Source organism: Crocuta crocuta, unplaced genomic scaffold (assembly GCF_008692635.1).
Source record: "Crocuta crocuta isolate KB4526 unplaced genomic scaffold, BGI_CrCroc_1.0 scaffold68, whole genome shotgun sequence".
NCBI lineage: Eukaryota > Metazoa > Chordata > Mammalia > Carnivora > Hyaenidae > Crocuta > Crocuta crocuta.
In genome coordinates, this window is record NW_027532426.1 from 1,674,063 (window position 1) to 1,693,124 (window position 19,062).

The 19,062-nt window shown below is 39.9% G+C and overlaps 1 protein-coding gene across 1 annotated transcript; it reads left to right on the forward strand.

Annotated features, from left to right (window-relative positions):
* The first annotated feature begins 5,044 nt into the window (after nt 1–5,044).
* KRT20 (keratin 20) lies at nt 5,045–12,334 on the forward strand. Its single transcript, XM_077779208.1, has 8 exons — nt 5,045–5,449; nt 7,373–7,455; nt 8,968–9,124; nt 9,414–9,575; nt 9,703–9,828; nt 10,729–10,956; nt 11,664–11,703; nt 12,237–12,334. The coding sequence occupies exons 1-8, from the start codon at nt 5,045–5,047 to the stop codon at nt 12,332–12,334; spliced, it is 1,299 nt and encodes a 432-aa protein (XP_077635334.1).
* The last annotated feature ends 6,728 nt before the right edge of the window (nt 12,335–19,062 follow it).

Genomic DNA, 19,062 nt, shown 5'->3' on the forward strand with positions numbered 1-19,062 from the left:
TTGTCCATCTTTCTAATTTATTCAAGTTGGCAGGTGTGAAATGGGCTAGTCAGCTTTCCTCTTCTGTGCATCCATTCCTATTTTTGCCCACTTTCTCACTCGGTTGTTTTTTCTCTGTATTATTTATTTGTACGTAGTCTTTTCATACTCTGGAAACTAATTCCCTGTCAGTTACATATATTATGAATACCTCTTCCCTGTTTGGGGCTTTTTCCGTTATAATTATGGTATCCTTTAATGAACAAAAATTGTTAAATTAAGTATCACAGTTTGCACTTTTTGTGTCTAGTTTAAGAAATATTTCTTTACCCTGATTCCTAGAGATAGTATTCTGTATTTTATAGCTTTCACCTTTCACATTCACATCTTTAAAGAATCTGGAATTTGCTTTTGTATATTACATGTATTTTTTGCCTGAAACAATGACAATATCTATTTTTTTTAATATGGAGATACTCTATTCCTTTCCATATCATTTCACGTGCAACGATTTCATTAAGTACACCAGTTTTTAAACACAGGGGCTATCATTTTTTTCTGAAATAACTTTGTATGGTATCGAGAACCACACTGCCTACAAATGCACACGGTTCCTATGCGCCATCCTCCCCAGCCAATGAGAGCAACATGTCCTAAGGTGTCTGGGAAAGAGAACCCTCACCCTGCCAAACTCCCACCCTGGATTCTATATGTATCACATTAGGGCTGCAATACCTTTTCCATGTTGGGCGGAAAGAAGTTGAAAATACTCTGAAAACTGTAGTGCTTGTAATAACTCTCGAAATTACGGGGCATACTTAATATTAATCATTAACATCCTCAGCAGAGTCTGTCTCAGAGGTCAAAATGCACCACTGATTAGCTGTAAGTTTGGATCTAATAAATATTTATTTATAAATGCTGTCATCTAACAGCCTGGGATAGCAGGGGCTCTGAATTATAAATGACTTGTGTATGAACAAGAGTCATAAGGTCCATATCTAGTCCTAGATAGAATTCAGAAAAGCTAATTGCTATGAAACGCCAGCCTGGTTTCCTGTGATCACACTACAAATTACAATAATCTACGAAAGCATAAAACTCAATGTGATAGAGGAGCTGGAAAATTCTCCTGCCCTGACATAAACATGTGGGAGTCTTCACAAGAGGAACTTTTCTAGATTGGATGACTGAACCCCATAACAATAGACTTATTTAATCATTATAATGTATGTCTGAAACTAATATAACACTGTGTGTTAATTATACTTTGATTAAAATAATAACAGCGCTATTGTGTCATATTTTAGTTTAAATTTGAAATCTCAAAAAACCCACAAATACTAGCCAAAATTAGTGGGAAAACAGCCATTTCGCAAAACATTAAAAAATTATGTTAATGATTTCAATGAGATTTTAACTCTTTCACTTAAACATAATTGGGCCCAGCCACAGGGAATAATTGTGCCAAAGAAAAAAACAAAAATTATCATGTTTAAATAACTGCACTGATATCCCAACTCTTATAAAGCTAACTCTTGATTTAAATAACACTTCTACATGCCTTGACCGTATGTATTATTGTGGTAAACTCTTAGCTGAAACTAATGCACTGCAAACCTTGTGTGATTTAAACAGTACAATTTTCCAGTGACTTTAATCAAACGATTACCTTCTTCCCCATTAAGCAACAACAAAAGACATGTTACTTTTGTGAATATACACACATAAAAGAACACAATTCACATGTTCATAAAAAGTTTTTGGGGCGCCTGGGTGGCTCAGTAGGTTAAGCATCCAACTTCAGCTCAGGTCATGATCTCACAGTCTGTGAGTTTGAGCCCCACATCAGGCTCTGTGCAGACAGCTCAGAGCCTGGAGCCTGCTTCAGATTCTGTGTCTCCCTCTCTCTGCTCCTACCCCGCTCATGCTTGCTCTTTCTCTCTCTCTCAAAAACAAATAAATATTTAAAACAATTTTTTTAAGTTCTTCACTGAAGATTTTAGCTGTGACAGCTAATTACAAAGTAATTTAAGGCTTTGTAATAAATAGATAGGTCTGGGGTGCCTGGGCGGCTCAGTCAGTTAAGCGTCCGACTCTGGCTCAGGTCATGATCTCACAGTTTGTGGGTTTGATCCCCGCGTCAGGCTCTGTGCTGACAGCTCAGAACCTGGAGCCTGCTTCAGATCCTGTGTCTCCTTTTCTCTCTGCCCCTCCCCTACTCACTCTCTGTCTCACAAAATAAAATAAAGACATAAAAAAAATTTTTTTTTAAATAGCTAGGTCTGCTTAGTACACATTCAGTTACTGGTGGTGAACACTCAGTGAGTACTGGCTGATGCATATATGAATGGATGAAAATATAAGTAAGAGAGATCCACATATATATCATAAAGAGCATGAAGAAAGTTTAACTCTGCCAATTTTTACTTTTATAATGTAATTGAAGCAAAGTCTAACACAAAGTATTATTTGAAAGTACACTGTTTATGAGAGAAATAATATACTCTTACATTATTTTAGAAAAAGATGTTTGTTAAAAAAAAAGTAACTAAAAGAACTCAAACTCAAAAGTAAAACAACAACAACACTGGTTTTCAGTGGAAGAACAACAGTAACAAAAATGAGCCACTAAATTCCAAATTCTTCAGGAAGAAGGTGCAAAGATTTCAGATGCCTTCTTTCAGATTTCCTCTTCTTTGTTGTTGTTTCTGAGCTTGCTTATTTGCTTTAATCATAGGCAAACCTCAATTCAACTGAAGTATCAGAATGAAAATTAATGAGATGTTTTCTGTGGCTTCTGCAATCATTCGAAATATTCTACTTGATTAAGAAACAATTTAAATGTTTCAGTGAATTTTTTTGGGCAGAGCGTTTGGATGAGAGAGAACCAATGAATAAATTCCATTTGGTTCAACAATGTTAATCAGAGCCCCACTGGTGAGAGCACCCCCATAGCTCACCATGTGTCTGGATGTTACACACCTTCAGAGACTTCCAGCCCAACCATGGAGGCTGGGTGTAGCCCCGTCTAACTTAGAATAGCTAGGTCTGGGGTGCTATACAGACGCTATACCTGTCTGTACACCCCATCAATACTTAGAATTGCTCCACTTACACCATCAGTCAGTCTGTGGACCTGTGAGAAGGTCCATATCCATGAAAACTTCAGCCACTGAAATCCATTGGAGATTCTAGGAGGGAACAGCTGTAGTTTCAGAATGTATAGAGCAAGCGATGTGTCTCATGATGAGTGCTGAGCTGACCTTGTAACAGGGGAGAGAGACACCTCCGTGCACCAGGTCAAGTGCAAAGCACTATACTATTTCTTCTGTTTTCAGGGAACAAGACCTAAAGCCAGGCATTGACTGAAAATTTTAATGAATTAGCTAGTCTTAGAACATTAGAATTAGGAAAAAGAAAAACTCAAAATCATCTGTCCACCATTCACCTACATTTATTTAATTCACTTCCCCAAGCTACATCTCCAAATGTATAAATGTTTCATTCCTGTTTTAAATACTTGAGGTTTTGTGTTTGTACAAAACATTTTAATAGTTTTATAAAATATAACCTCTAATCAGGAATAAACCTAAAAGCCAAAAAAAAAAAAAGCATAAAACAGAGATGCTGAAGAGTGATTATCAGTACCTATAAACCACTGTTGTTACGCAGATCACAGCCCCAATGAGATATCACCTCAATCAGTGAGAACTGCCATCATCACAAAGCCTGGGGAGGATGTGGAGGGAATGAAACCCTGTGCACTGTTGGTGGGAATGTAAAGTGGTGCAGCCACTATGGAAATTAATATAGAGGTTCCTCAAAAATTAAATACAGAATTACCATATGATCCAACAATCCCACTTCTAGGTATATATTCAAAGGAGATAAAAATCATTATCTCAAAGGCATCTGATCTCCTATGTTCACAGAAGCATTATTCACAATAGCCAAGATCTAGGAACAACTTAAGGGTCCACAAAAGGATGAATGGATAAAGATCACACACATGGGGGCACCTGGGTGGCTCAGCTGGTTGAGCATCCGACTTCGGCTCAGGTCATGATCTCACTGCTCATGAGTTCGAGCTCCATATCGGGCTCCGTGCTGACAGCTCCCAGCTTGGAGCCTGGAGCCTGCTTCGGATTCTGTCTGTCTGCCCCACCCTTCTCACGCTCTTGCTCACTCTCACTCTCAAATATAATAAGCATTCAAAAATCTTTAAAAAATAAATAAATAAAAGGATCACACACACACATATTATTCAGTCACAAAACAGAAGGGAACCCTGCAACAGCATAGTTGGACCCTGGGGGCATTATACTAAGTGAAATAAGCCAGACAGAGGAGACAAATACTGCATGATGTCACTTGTATGTGGAATCTTAAGGAAAGAAAGAAAGTGGAGCTCAGAGAAACAGGAACTACCNAATAGGGAGAGGTAAAATAATACAAACTTTCAGCTTTAAGATGATAAGGTCTAAGGATCTAATGCAAAATATGGTGACTAAAGTTGATAACACTGGACTGTATACTTGGAATTTATGAAAATAATAGAAAATGTTCTCACAAAAAAAGAAAATGATAAATTAAAAAAGACTTTAAAACATTTTTCTTTTAAACCAGTATAACTTCCTATTATGTACCCATGTCTGTTTCTTTAGGTACCTAAATTATTCACAGGGTTTGCAAATATTCTTTGTGTATATTAGGATAAAAAAAAATCTGCCAACACAGGTGCAAGGCCTAAAAGAATAGATCTTCTGGTTTCCTTTTATTGTCTCTGTTTAAAAAAAAAGGAATCACCCCTGAGAAAAAAGCCTCTAAGGAATGCCTCTAGTGGTAATTTCTGGAATGAAATGACACAGACTGCTGTACAAAGGGAAAAAAGAAAACACAAAGCAAGGCAAGGTGGATGGTGGTGTCAGTCCGAAGGTGAGGTGTCAGCAGAGGAGGTGTTTCTTTCCTGTGAACTCTATAAAAGGTCAGCTCATCCACCACGGAGAGGCAGACTCTGCTCTGGCAATCCTGAAGCTTCAGGTGCTCCCTCCTACCATCCACCATGGAATTCACCAGCAGAAGCTTCCACAGAAGCCTGAGTAACTCCTTGCAGGACCCTGCACTCAGCATGAGAGGCCCCATGTATGGGAAGGGAGTCGTGCAGCGGCGCATGTTGGCACCCAGCGTCTATGGTGGAGCTGGAGGTCAGGGCATCCGCATCTCAACTTCCAAACACATGGTGGGCTATGGGAGTGATCTCACCGGAGGACACAAGTTTGCTGGCAATGAGAAGATGGCCATGCAGAACCTAAACGACCGCCTAGCAAGCTACCTGGAGAAAGTACACTCCCTGGAGCAGTCCAATGCCAAGCTCGAACTGCTGATCAAGCAGTGGTATGAAAAAAACACATCCAGCATCAGGGACGACCATGCATATTACCAACAAATAGAAGAGCTGCAAAACCAGGTAAGGGATGATGCCTGTGTTTCACACTCTACTGCTGAGCTGCACGGTATACCATGGGGGCATCTATGCTAGGTGGGTCCAAATGGATGCCAGAAAGCAAATTAGGCTGAAATGCTCTATCTATAAAAATGGTGAATTCCATCACTTACCCTTAGTGGTGGAGTAGCTGACTACATGACTGGATGACTGTAAATCATACTTTGTTAACTTTTTACAATATAGTTACATGGAAAATATGAAAATGATATCCTCCAGTCTCATAAACTGTCTTTTTGTCACAGTTTACCAGGACGCCGCTAAGTGGATAGTAAACATTTTTTCTACGAAGAGCTAAAACTTTTATGTGATGATAAACCTGATTTTTTTCATCCAGTTCCCATTTACTTGTAGATTCCCAGGCAACACAGAGATGCTTCTCCTTTAATTTATGTAAATATTGTAATATTAGCATTAAGACACTATATGAAAAATTTCAATGACAAAGTGACTCAGGGTGGAAACAGGGGAAGCGATGGAGGTATTACTGAAGTCCAGATTTTTCAATGCCCTGTTTAATAATCCCATCATCAGTTCAGATACCACTTCTAAGCAATAAAATGTTCTATTGCCTCCAACTCAAATTTGTTGCAACTATATCACAGCCTACTCCCACATTATCTGAAAAAGGTGGAGTTCTAATTTACTGTGTATGATAAAGGGAGCGGACTTTGCTCCAAACTGAAGCATTCAGTCACTACACGAGCACTTGCTCTGCTTTAAAATTCTTATCTAATCAAGGAAAGAATCCTTTTCATTTTCATTTCTATTTTAACACCCATATTCCTTTAGAGCAAAGGCCACCTCCTTACCAGTATTAGACATCAGTGCAATATGAACCAGACTCCATAGAAAGTCACTCTGGAGTTTCAGGAACTATGGGGAGGTCAGGCAAAGGTGTCTAAACCATCTTTCTGCCAACAGGTCATTCTTCTCAGGCTCCCTCTAAAAATGTTCAAAATCAGCAAACCATTCTTCCCTACCTGTCTCATGATTCACGTTTCCAAATCTGCTGTGGAGCATCCCAAACACATCGACACATCCAAGCCACCTATTCCATTTAATTAGGCAGACTCAACATAGGAAGAAAGGCAGCTCCCTCCAGGACTGGATCTGCTGAAAGACAGAGGCCAGTGTAACATCTTCTACACGCAGCCAGGATCCATATATATCTTAGGGAACTCACCCATTAGGGAATCCCTTTTTTTTTTTTTTTTTTTCTTTAAGATCAAGGGCTTATCCATTCTGACATCTTCAGTACCCAATACAACTCTCACAGAGCAAAGTGTCCATTCATTCAGCCAATACTTAATAGATACTAAGTGCTGGACACCATGTTGAGCATTGAGGAATATGATTTAGGGGGAAACATAATGCAACTTAGGGGGAACAGACACAGACAAAGGCAACACTTATCCCACACAGAGGGATAGATACTAGCAAGGGGGGGCTGTAGGGCAGTGAGGACACAGGAAATTCATCCAGTTCTGCCCTAAAGAAAGAAATCACTGAGCCTTCCTTGAAGCAAAGATGTAGAACGTGAGACATGGAGAAGTTGCTCACCAATTGAGAAGGGCTAACAGGAATATTCTCAGCAGGAACAACATCAAAGGGAAGGCACTCAACAACATTTGGTGGGTGGAGTTGAATGAAATTCTTCCTTTTGTAAAACTGTAAGAAAGTTCACCAAACCCTGGGACCAGAGTTGTATTTTATGACTCAATTATCTTAAATGCCCATACCATTGCTCTTCCTTTCTATTTTCATGTGTAGATTCTTGAAATAAATATCATCTTTGATAGAATAGTGATTGTATCTGAGGATAAACTCAATCATTTGAAACTCTTGTCCAGCTGAAAATGTCATTCTTGCTCATGTATTTTCCAGATTAAAAATGTACAATGGCAAAATGCTCGTTGTGTCCTGCAAATTGATAATGCCAAACTGGCTGCTGAGGACTTCCGGCTAAAGTAGGTTCTAACACCAGGGTAAAACTTCCTGAAAAGGGATTCCTTTTAGTGGTGCTTCAAGACACTCAGCTTTCCACCTTCTTGTTGGTAAAGGAGCTACCTTAAGTATTTTCAGGATCTGGGAGTTTGAAGGGTGTTAGAAGCTATCTGGTCCAGCCCTGCATTCAGGGCTAGACTTCTATCTCCCACATTCCTAATATTTTTCACTGGTTAGCTCTAGTTGCTAGAACATTCTTTTTTAGTAATCTTTATCTACCTTTTCACCCACTGAACCTAACTCTGCCCTTTGGAGTAACACCAAAGCAATTTACAACTCCTCTTCTGCGTAAGTGCCCTTCTGTTATCTGAACCAAGCCATTTGTCTACACTCAGTGATTCCCCAAGTGAGTCATCCGTGCTTCTTTGAGTGCCTGCGAATGCACAGCCCAAGTTCCAGGGATGACCTTTGATGTTCTGAGTTTGCTGGTGTTTTACAATAGGGTCTGACCAACCAAATAAGTAGGACTATCATTAAAGCAGATTGTGTTCACTCTTTTGCAGCTAGATCACACTACATGTGATCAGAACTGTTCCTCATAAATGGCCCCGATGCTAGAGCTTTCTCATCCTGAATGTGTACAATGGCTTTTAAGCTACTCTTTTGTGCCACTCTTTTGTGGCTTAAAAGGGTAGCATTTTAATGTTACAAGAATCAAAAAGGAGGAAATGGGAAAGCAGATCTGAAGACTAAAGCAGTAAATGTTTGTTCATTCCAGTTTGACTCAGTCGGCATCTGGCTGCTCCATTACATTATTATTTTTTTTAAGTTTTGCTACTTTAATAAAAATGAGAGTAGGTAAGATTTGGAGGAGGATCATGAATTTTTAAGATAATTCACTTTGTATGCATCTGCTTACAAAGTAATAAAAATAATAAACTGATCATGTGCATTCATGAAGTAAATCTAACCATTATTTAATATCAATCGTGAGAATCCTTTGCTGACACATTAATTAAAGCAAAATTTTTTTTATTTCCTTAAAAATATATTTGAGAATTTAGGAACTGCTTAAGAGTTACTTCGGATTGCTTTTTTACTAATTACTCCAAATTGCAGAGATTATATTATGGAGCAAATTATCTGATTCCTGGGTTCTCATGAACAGTTTTGGTATGTATAAAAAAAGGATACAATGGGGGCACCTGGGTGGCTCAGTAGGTTAAGCGTCCAACTTCCGCTCAGGTCATGATCTCCCAGTTCGTGGGTTCGAGCCCCGCATCGGGCTCTGTGCTGACAGCTCAGAGCCTGGAGCTTGCTTCAGATTCTGTGTCTCCCTCTCTCTCTGACCCTCCCCTGCTCATTCTCTCTCTCAAAAATAAATAAAACATTAAAAAAAATTTTTTTAAAGGATACAATGTATTGAAATTGATCTCTTCATATACCACATAAAAATATCTCATTATATTAGGACTACCTCTTCTATAGTGGCTTCTGAAAGACTCAATTATCTCTGCATACCAATTAATTCACAGGTATGAGTCTGAGAGGGAGATCCGCCTAAACGTGGAGAGTGATATCCAAGGCCTGAATAAGGTCTCGGCTGATCTATCCCTAAGCAGAACAGACTTGGAGATTCAAGTTAAAGAACTGACTAAAGACCTGGACCTCCTCAAAAAAGAACATCAGGAGGTGAGGAAATGTTCAGAAGCGGTGTCGAGAATGATAGAAATGGCTCTAAGAGTGAGAAGGGGGGGTGGGGGGGTTAAGAAGATGACAACAATAATGATACGGGCTGTCAGGGTTCAATGACTTAGAACTAATGACTTAGTGCAGTACCTGCACTATAATAAGCCCTATCTAAGTTATTTTCTTTCTTTTTTACTCATTCCCCACGAAGGAAGCCATAACACTTATTATTTCTGGCCAGCCTCATCTGAGAATGTGCCTCAGACTGTAATTAGGATTTTTACTCCTATAGGAAGTGGACAGCCTACGCAGACATCTGGGCAATACTGTAAGTGTAGAACTGGATACTGCTCCAGCCCTGGACCTTGGCACCCACATGAATGAAATGAGGCAGAAGTATGAAGTGATACTCCAGGAGAACCTTCAGAAGGCCAAGGAACAGTTTGAGACACAGGTAATAGCATAATTCCGAAGGGTAAGCAACTGTGTAGAATCTGTCTTTAAAGCAAAAAAAAAGGATAACTCATATTCTTTCTTTTCTCTCTCTCCTTACTCATTTTTTTTCACTTTTGGTATTGTAGACTCAACTTCTGCAGCAACAAGTCACAGTGAGCACTCAAGAGATAAAAGATGCTGAGGCTCAAGTAAAAGAGCTGAGACACACCTACCGGAACCTGGAGATCGAACTCCAGTCCCACCTCAATATGGTAAAGCACATCTAACTTCATGCTCTCAATGGAGTGTGTGTTTACTAAGTGCCTGTGTGAGGAACTCTGGAGATGCAGAAACCTCTAGGAAAGAAGCCCTCATCCTGGCAGGCTGGCAGGGAAACAGGCCAAACCACTGATTAGAATTAAAACACAGAAAGAAATCAAGGACAAGGGCACATTGCAAGGATGCAGAGGAGTAAGCAGATCTGGAAGACTTCACAGAGAAAGTGGCATTTAAACTAGATCTTAAAACTTGAGATGAATCTGTACTTGGAAGTACAGGGGGAAAGACATTCCAGGCTAAGCAAATCAGCTCCTCATAAATTATGCTGTGGTAACAATCCCCAAATCATAGCAGCTTACAACAACAACACTACACCCATCATGGGTTGGCTGCAGCTCTGCTCCATGACATACATATCCACTGTGGGGCGTAAGGCTAAAGGAGAAGACCTTAGCCAGGGCATGCCAGGGTTGTTGTAGAAAGAAAAGAGCAATGGCCAGAACCCATGATAGCTCCTAAAGCTTCTCAGAAAAGGCATTTGTCAGTTTCACCTGCATTGCATTAGCCAAAGAAAGTTACATGCCCCAGCCTTCTGTCAACAGGGATGAGGAAACCTAATCCTCGGCTTGGAGGGGCACCACAAATCACCAGGAGAGGAGGCAAATGTTGAGAACAATAATGAGTGCAAGGCTAAAAACTAACAACAGACTCCAGGAGCTAGGGATCCTAGCAGCTGGCTGAAGTCGCCTAGATGGAAAGATGGGAAAATAAAGCTAGAAATAAGAGTCATGCCCACAACGACTAGCAGTGGAAATTCTCCTCAAAAGAAACTAAAATTGAGCCACCTCTTAAGTTTTCAACTAAGAAACATCCACCTTTTCTTGTGCTCATAGAAAGAATCGTTGGAGCATACATTAGAGGAGACCAGGGCTCGTTATGCTAGCCAATTGGCCACCATTCAGGAACTCCTGAACTCCCTAGAAGTCCAACTGACCCAGATTTTGACCGATACAGAACGCCAGAACAAGGAATACAATATCCTCTTTGACATAAAGACCCGCCTTGAGCAGGAAATTGCTACTTACCGCCGCCTTCTGGAAGGAGAAGAAGGAGAAAATGTCATGTAAGCCTCTTAGAATCAAGGGATATATGCTGTGCTATTTTAAATGCCCACGCATTAAACTCTATCACTCATTCCCCAGCACCAATGCAGTCCCTAGCACAAAAGCAATTACACATGCATTGCCAACAACAAAACAAAAATATACCAAAAGTACGCTCATCCCCCAAATACCAAGTATGTATAGAGTCGACTGACTTAGAAGATGGTTCTACAATAGGATGATACAGATTATGCTTTGCTAATTTTTATGTTTAATACATAATTGAATAACTTCTAACATAACAGTAACTTTTAAAAATCCTCACTGAGAGGATTTTGTTCATGAAATGAACAATAGACCGCAGAGGTCTCTGGGAACCAGTTTGAGAAGCATCAGTGTTGCCACAGCAACTGTCTTCAACTACCACACTCAAGGCACTTGGTAAGAGAACACAGGATTTTAACTCCCACTGTAATTTTGTTATTTTTCTTACAAAATCTTTTAGCATAGGGTAAACATCAGTTTTGAAGCTATATATATATATACACATATACATACATATACATATATACACATGGTAAAGGGGGGGAAATGCAAACACAACATTAAAACACAGCACGCAGACTCTATTTTGAAACAAACAAGGCAGGACAGTGTTTCATTTTCAAAATGGCACTAACACCTTTTGTTGTTTCTTTTTCTTCTCTTAAAGAACACAAACAAACAAAACTACAGAGTATCAGTTAAACACCCCGGAGGAGAAAGGTAAGTGTTCTAATTTCATACATTTCCTGGAAGACTGAATTCTCACTCAGTAGCTTACCACTTATTAAATGCCACTGGTGAAAAGTAAAGAGAGATCGGTTTTCAAGTCAATGGATATTATCCTAGAGATTCTGAAAATCAGGTGCATCATATTTAAAAAAAAAAAACCAACATGGGAAGTTTGTCACACTCTCACAACAGGGTGATTTTCTCGGCCCAAGCTATTGCTGTTCTGAGACATCCTGGGATCATCAAAGGGGAAAAAAAATAAGATGAAAAACTGCATTTGGCTTAATTCGATATTGTATATTTCTCTTTGGGGGTGGGGAGAGAAGAAAATCTGTGAATTTGGAGACAGTGACACATTTTCTGCATTTATTTATAAACTGGACAAGATTACTTAAGAAAAAGAATGGGTTTCTTTTCCTTTTAGAAAAAAATACATATATGAGCATGATGATTTAGAACTGAATGTTATAAGTCACGAGAGGCATGCTCCTGAATTAACATTATATACTTAAATCTAAACTCAGATGTAAAGAAAAAAAAGAAGATTAGGACGATCGTGGAAGAAGTTGTAGACGGCAAGGTTGTGTCATATGAAACCAAAGAGATGGAAGAAGATATATAAACCGTTGCCGGGAGATTCTGCTGAGGATCTGGAAGAAACGTAGACATAATCTTTACTCTCCACCAGAAAGTGGCCATCAGAAAGCACTATTAATGCTTTGTAGGGATCAAAAGCGGGGTAAAGCCCATTTACCAGCCTCTATAATTGAATATAAATGTTTTACTCAGAGGAGTTGCAAACTGCCTACAAAAACAAAACCAAGTGAGCACTAGGACATTTAAAACCTCATTACCAGCATCTTTACCATGAAACACATTGGGTATAAGCTACAGACCACCTAACATCAATTTGTTAATGTTCCTGAAAACTATAGCATATCTGAATTATACTAAACCTTGCAGAGCAGAGGAGTCCCCGCAAATTGCAAATAAATCAATCTCTAATCTTTCCTGTTTCTGAATTGCAAAATCTCCTTTCAGGGGCCTCTGGATTCTTAGCTGAACCAATTTCTTGGTTAAATTCATTGGATTTCTCATATTGGTACAATCCTGCTAGCTTTGAGTTGCATCTGCTTTCTTTTCCATTGTCTCCATTACCTTTTAAAACTCACCTCAGCTCAGGGTGCCTGGGTGGCACAAGTCAGTTAAGTGTCTGACTTCAGCTCAGGTCATTATCTCACAGTTTGTGAGTTCGAGCCCCAAATTGGGCTCTCTGCTGTCAGCACAGAGCCCCTCCCCTCTCTCTCTGCCCCTCCCCACTGCTTCTCTCTCTCTCTCTCTCTCTCTCTCTCTCTCTCACACACACACACACACAGAAAATAAATAAACTTAAAAAATAAAAAACCCAACTCAGCTCTTCAAATAATTTGACAGACTCCAATCTCAAATGCTGAGCAGAAAAAGAATGAAGCACATCAGGCTTGAAAGGGGAATAGATTAGCGCCAAGTTGAATATGAGACTCTTGATTCCAGCTAATGTCATGACCCCAGGGTCCTAGGATCAAGCCCTCAAGCCCTACGTCGGGTTCTGTGCTGAACCTAGAGCCTGCTTAAGATCGTCTCATTCTCTATCTTTCTCTCTCCCTCTGCCCCTCTCCTCCACTTGTGCTCTCTCTAAAATAAACAACAACCAAAAAAAAAAAACCCTTAAAAATGGGAATAAATTAAACACAAAATTAGTCAAAACCTTCTCAAGGCAGAATCCTTCTCCTTATGACAATAAACTGCATAAAGCATCAGGTGTTCTCTTTCTTTATGGGGTGAATGTATGTTATGAAATATTTCTATTTGATATATGAATAATGACAGCCTTAATGAGATAAAATCTGCATACCATAAAATAAAGTACGCAATTCGGTGGTTTTCAGCATGTTCACAGGATTGTGCAACCATCACTCCTGTCTAGATTTAGGACATTTTCATCACTCAGAAGAGAAACCCCAAGGGCACCTGGGTGGCACAGTTCGTTAAGCATCCGACTCTGGATTTCAGCTCAGGTCATGATCTCAGGGTCATGGGATCAAGCCCCTCAGCACAGAGTCTGCTTTGGATTCTCTCTCTCCCTCTCTCTCTCTACCCCTCCCTTGCTCTCTCTCTTTCTCTCAAAATAAATAAACATTAAACAAAAGAAAAGAAACCCCAATAAGAGTTACCCCCCACTTCTCTTCCCCCCAGACCTGGCAATGACTAATCCATGTCTTCTCTCTATGGATTTGCCTACTCTGGACATTTCAAATAAATGGAATCTTACAATTTGTTCTTTTGTACAGAAAGGTTTGCAGCAGCATTATTCATAAGCCCAAAGTAGAAACAACTCAAATGTCCATCAGCTGATCAATGGATAAACAAAATGCAGTAGGTCCATACAGCAGAATATTATTTGGTAACTGATACACAGTGCAAAGAAATGAACCTTGAAAACACTATGCTTTCTAAGGGAAGTCAGACACAAAAAGACACATACTGTATCCTCACACATTTTGCACTTCAGTCAGCAGTAACTTCCTTGCAGATGTTTACAGGAAAAATGAATAGCTTGGATTTAAATTTCGATATGTAAGCTTATAAATAAATAGGATTTTGAATATGATTATATTGAAAATAATAATGTTATTTGCTTACAGATAATAGTATCTACCATTTATTGAGCACTTACTATGAGCTAAGCAGCATGTTTGGCATTTTATATACATTTCTCATTTAATCCTCCCACTGAGCCCATTAAGTAAAAGCTATTAGGTTGAATCATGTGATCTTGCCAATACATGATTCTTTTTTGCCTTTAAAAAATAGCAATTTCATATGGGTTGACCTTATTCCATTGTCCCCATCTTATGAATGAGAATTATATATGAAGACATGAAATAAGTCCTCTCCCAAAGTCACAGTTACCAAGTCATGGAGCAAGACTGAACCTCAGGACCGTTTGTCTAAAGTCATGATGCCCTTCTTGGCAATTAATTACACAACAGTGAATTCTTTGTCTCCTACCAAAACACATTCCATAATAGTCTGTAACTTTGACATGCAAATACCAGGGACTGAGTCTGATTGGTAAAAACCCTACAGGAGGTGGAGTTGAAATTCACTAGACATGGCCATTGTCAATATGACAATTATTGCCTGTTGCCCTAGGCAAGAATGATACTTTGTTCGAAAGTTAGGATTAGTATTAACTGAATTTCCTATCATAAAAATGAAAACTAATCCTTGCCTTTGGGTCAATCTCTAGTTTCTTCCAAGTAATCTTTCAAAGAAAGTAGTGAAACCGTACATACATGTGGAGCCACTGGTTCTACCTCTGGTTCTACCAGTAGTTGCTGTGGGAAAGTGAAGTGTTAATCTCCTTATACTTCTTATACCAGCTAGGACACAGAACAGCATGAGCCTATTTCTGACAGGCGTGCAGATCCAGAGAAGATCTGTAGTCTCTAAATATGGGTCTCTTTATCACACACTGGAATTTCATGACTTCATACGAAACCATCAGTGCCTTAGTGGCCCCATCACAGTCCGAGAGAAACCCCAGAAGTGAAGCTAGGATGGAGAGAACTACTTTTTCTGGACTTGAAGAATTACACATACTAAAAGCCTTGTAACATCTAGAAAGAATGACATGGCATGATATAAAATCAAAACATGACCAGTGGACACTCCCTGCTCTCACCCTTACTGACTTGGGGGCAGTGTCAGATAACAATTCCAACTTAAAGTATTAGCTAGTGCTATTTATTTTTTAATTTCTCCAAGAACATTTTTTTTCTCTACCCTAGACTCAGTTCCAAGATTCGCTCCCCAGGAAAGCAAGATTCCAAGATTCTTTCTCCGTTCTTCTCTCTCTTCACATGCAATCCTCCTGGCCTTTGAGAACACTAAGGTCTGGAGTCCAGAACTCATCTTCGAGCAAGACTGCTGGGGATGCTTTTTGATCCTCATCTCTAAAGCATGGCATACAACGTCAGTAACTCAGTATTCCCTGATTCACTTACAGGATCTTCAAATGTTATTCACAGCAAAAGTGAAAGGTGGTAGGGATCAAGCGATCAGTGAATTGCAGAAAGTGGAAGGTCTGTCTTTAATGGAAAGAACTCGGAGAGAATCCTTTAATCAAACAGCAGGAAACTAACCAATGGGACATGAGAAGATGAGCACATGTTTTACTTAATAAAAATGGAAAGATTTACAAATACCAGGTAAATAATTGTCTCTATCTTGAGTATCCCCTAAACTCTACAGAAAGGGAGGTCATTGTTCTTTTGAGCTGTTCACCCTTTCTCGTCATTTTCCCCTGGGCCTCAATGTATATAATCACTTTGCCACCAAAGCCCAAGATTGTTTCTGTTTGCTATACTCCCACCTTGATGTATTTTTACAGCTGTCAAAGAAAATTGTTTTCACTTCTAAAAACTCCAAGATAATGCCTTAATTATATACCTTAGCCCTCCCGCACCAAAAAACAGCCACTGAAAAAGAAATATCTCTCTTTCCAACTTCTGAAGCTGCTCCCCATTCATAATTGGATTCAGAATGGATCTTGGTCAAATCATACTAGTAAACTAGAACAAAGTCACTTTAGAGTGAAATTAATTTTAAATGAACCATTCAAACATATTAAGGATGTAGTTCTTCCAAGTGAAATAACTCCAGGAGTACAAGGATGAAGCTTAGCCAAACACTAAGCTAAGACTCGGGATTAAAAATGAATTCAATGGAGCACCTGGGTGGCTCAGTCAGTTAGGCCTCCAACTCTTGAATTCGGCTCAGGTCATGATCTCACAGTTCGTGAGTTCGAGCCCCATACCAGGCTCTGCAGAGCCTGCTTGGGATGCTGTCTCCCTCTCTCTCTGCCCCTCCCCCACACATGCAATGTTTTCTCTCTTTCTCTCTCTCTCTCTGAAAAATAAACATTTTAAAAACAACTAAATAAAAATGATTAGACATAGTCCTTACCTGGGAGGCTTACAGTCTAGGATGATATATAGTATGTATAGAAACATGAAGGTATAATGAGTAAACATAATGTATATATACTTGAGCATAATTATTTTAAATGTACACATAGGCATTAGAGGTGGAAAGTATACATGTCAGCACAAAACTGGCTCCAAGTCCAAGAATTCAAGTTAATCATATTCCCATATCACATGATGATATCACTAAGTTACAAGTCTGCATTTGGCACATTCCCTCCAGTCTGTAAGCAAGTAATAGCCTGTTCTCATCTCTATGGCAATCACAGTGGACTCACCCTTGGTGGGTGGGTCGGGGGGAAGCTGCTTGTGACTAGTAATTAATGACCATAACATCAAGTTCCTGTGTGGGAAGTGCAAGTTGAACTAGTACTTTATATGATCTCTGACAAAGCACTTACATGTCAAAAGTATAACTAAAACTACATTTGCCCACGTGTTTGCAGGATTTCATGTGTGGTGTCATTCTCTGGGTCTCAGCCTGTACACTGAGAAATGAAGTTCAAGGAGAAAGCTTTTTTGAAAAGGAAAGAGCGAAAGCTCCTGGTTAATGTGCAGGGCTGAAACCCAGTCTCATAACTGGGGGCCCTAAATGACCCTCTGTCCTTCCTGTTTTCACTGTAAGAAGCAGGGTTATGTTGTCTACAAAAGGCACTGCAACCTGAATCTTTGCCACCTCCTGGCTGTGTGGCCTTGAATAAGTCACTTGACATCATGACCCTCAGATTGCTCACATCTGGGACAAAAGTATCCAACTGAAGAGGTTGCCACAAAGGTTAAAAATCATGTCTGCAGTTCACCTGGCCCACTGTCTAGAATGTAGTAAGCACACTATCACTATCAACGGTTCAAACAAAGACAGGCTCAGACAAAATGCTTGTAATATAGATTAAAGGAATCCTTGGTCGGGGCACCTGGGTGGCTCAGTCGATTAAGCGTCCGACTTCAGCTCAGGCCATGATCTCATGGTTAGTGGGTTCAATCCCTGCATCCAGCTCTGTGCTGACAGCTCAGAGCCTGGAGCCTGCTTCAGATTCTGTCTCTCTCTGCCCCTTCCCTGCTAGCACTGTCTCTCTCTCTCTCTCTCAAAAATAAATAAACATTAATTTTTTTTTTTAATTTAAAGGAATCCTTGGTAAAAATCTCCATGGAAGGCTGAGGCCCCCTGGTTATTTCCACTTAACACGTTTCCATTCTCTCAAGAAATGAAACCAACGGATTATGGCCTCTCTCATCAAGTGAAGTCTGTCTTTGATCACTGCATCTTTTCTATATTGATTGTGAGTAAGAATATGTAGTTTCTGCAAATGTCTTGCTTAAAATCCCTTTATTTGGAAATCGGACCGGCTCATTCTTTGTGATGTGTAGAGGTTAGGGGAAAATACATCTCTTCATGTGTGTCCCTCCCATCGTAAGGTAAAAGGAAGTTGTAACAGGATTTCACCCTGGGTTCATCATTGCTGTCCCTGGGAAAGTGGTAAGAAGGGTCACACAGTCCTTTCATTTGCCAGAATTGCCAGTAAGTATTCCCCATAGAGGCCTGACATGGGCTTCAGGTGTAAACCCTCTCTGCATATGCCCCTACATTACCAGTGGGCACTGCTGGCTCTGGCTCAAGACTGCTCACAGGCAGGGCGCCTGGGTGGCTCAGTTGGTTAAGTGGCTGCCTTTGGCTCAGGTATTGATCTCACAGTTCGTGTGTTCGAACCAGTGTCGGGCTCTGTGCTGACAGCTCAGAACCTGGAGCCTGCTTCCAATTCTGTGTCTCCTTCTCTCTCAGCCTGCCCATCCCCTGCTCGTGCTCTGTCTCTCTCTGTCTCTGTCTCTCTCTCTCTCTCAAAAATAAGTAAGCATTAAAAATTTTTTAAAAAGACTATTTGCAGGCCTAAAGAAGCTCACTTTCAAAAAAAAAAAAAGAACCTTACTTTCTAGGAAGCTAGAGTCAAGGCAGATAATATCTGGATTTTGGGGGGCAGGGATTGAGGGTGCGAGCACTGATATAATTTTAATATGCAAAAAAAGCAGGCTCTTTATTTCATAGAGTATACTAACAAAGTAATTATGTAAAGGGAAAGCTGTTGAGAATACTATCATATTCCACTCAAAAATAGCATTGTTTTCAATGTTCAAATGGTCCTCTTTCTGAATCAGAAAAGAGACCATGTGACATCCTAATCCTAATCCGATGATTTAAAATTCTTGAGAATTCAGGGGCACCTGGGTGACTCAGTTGAGCATCCTACTTCAGGTCAGGTCATGATCTCAGCGCTTGTGAGTTTGAGTCCCGCTTTGGGCTCTGTGCTGACAGCTCAAAGCCTGT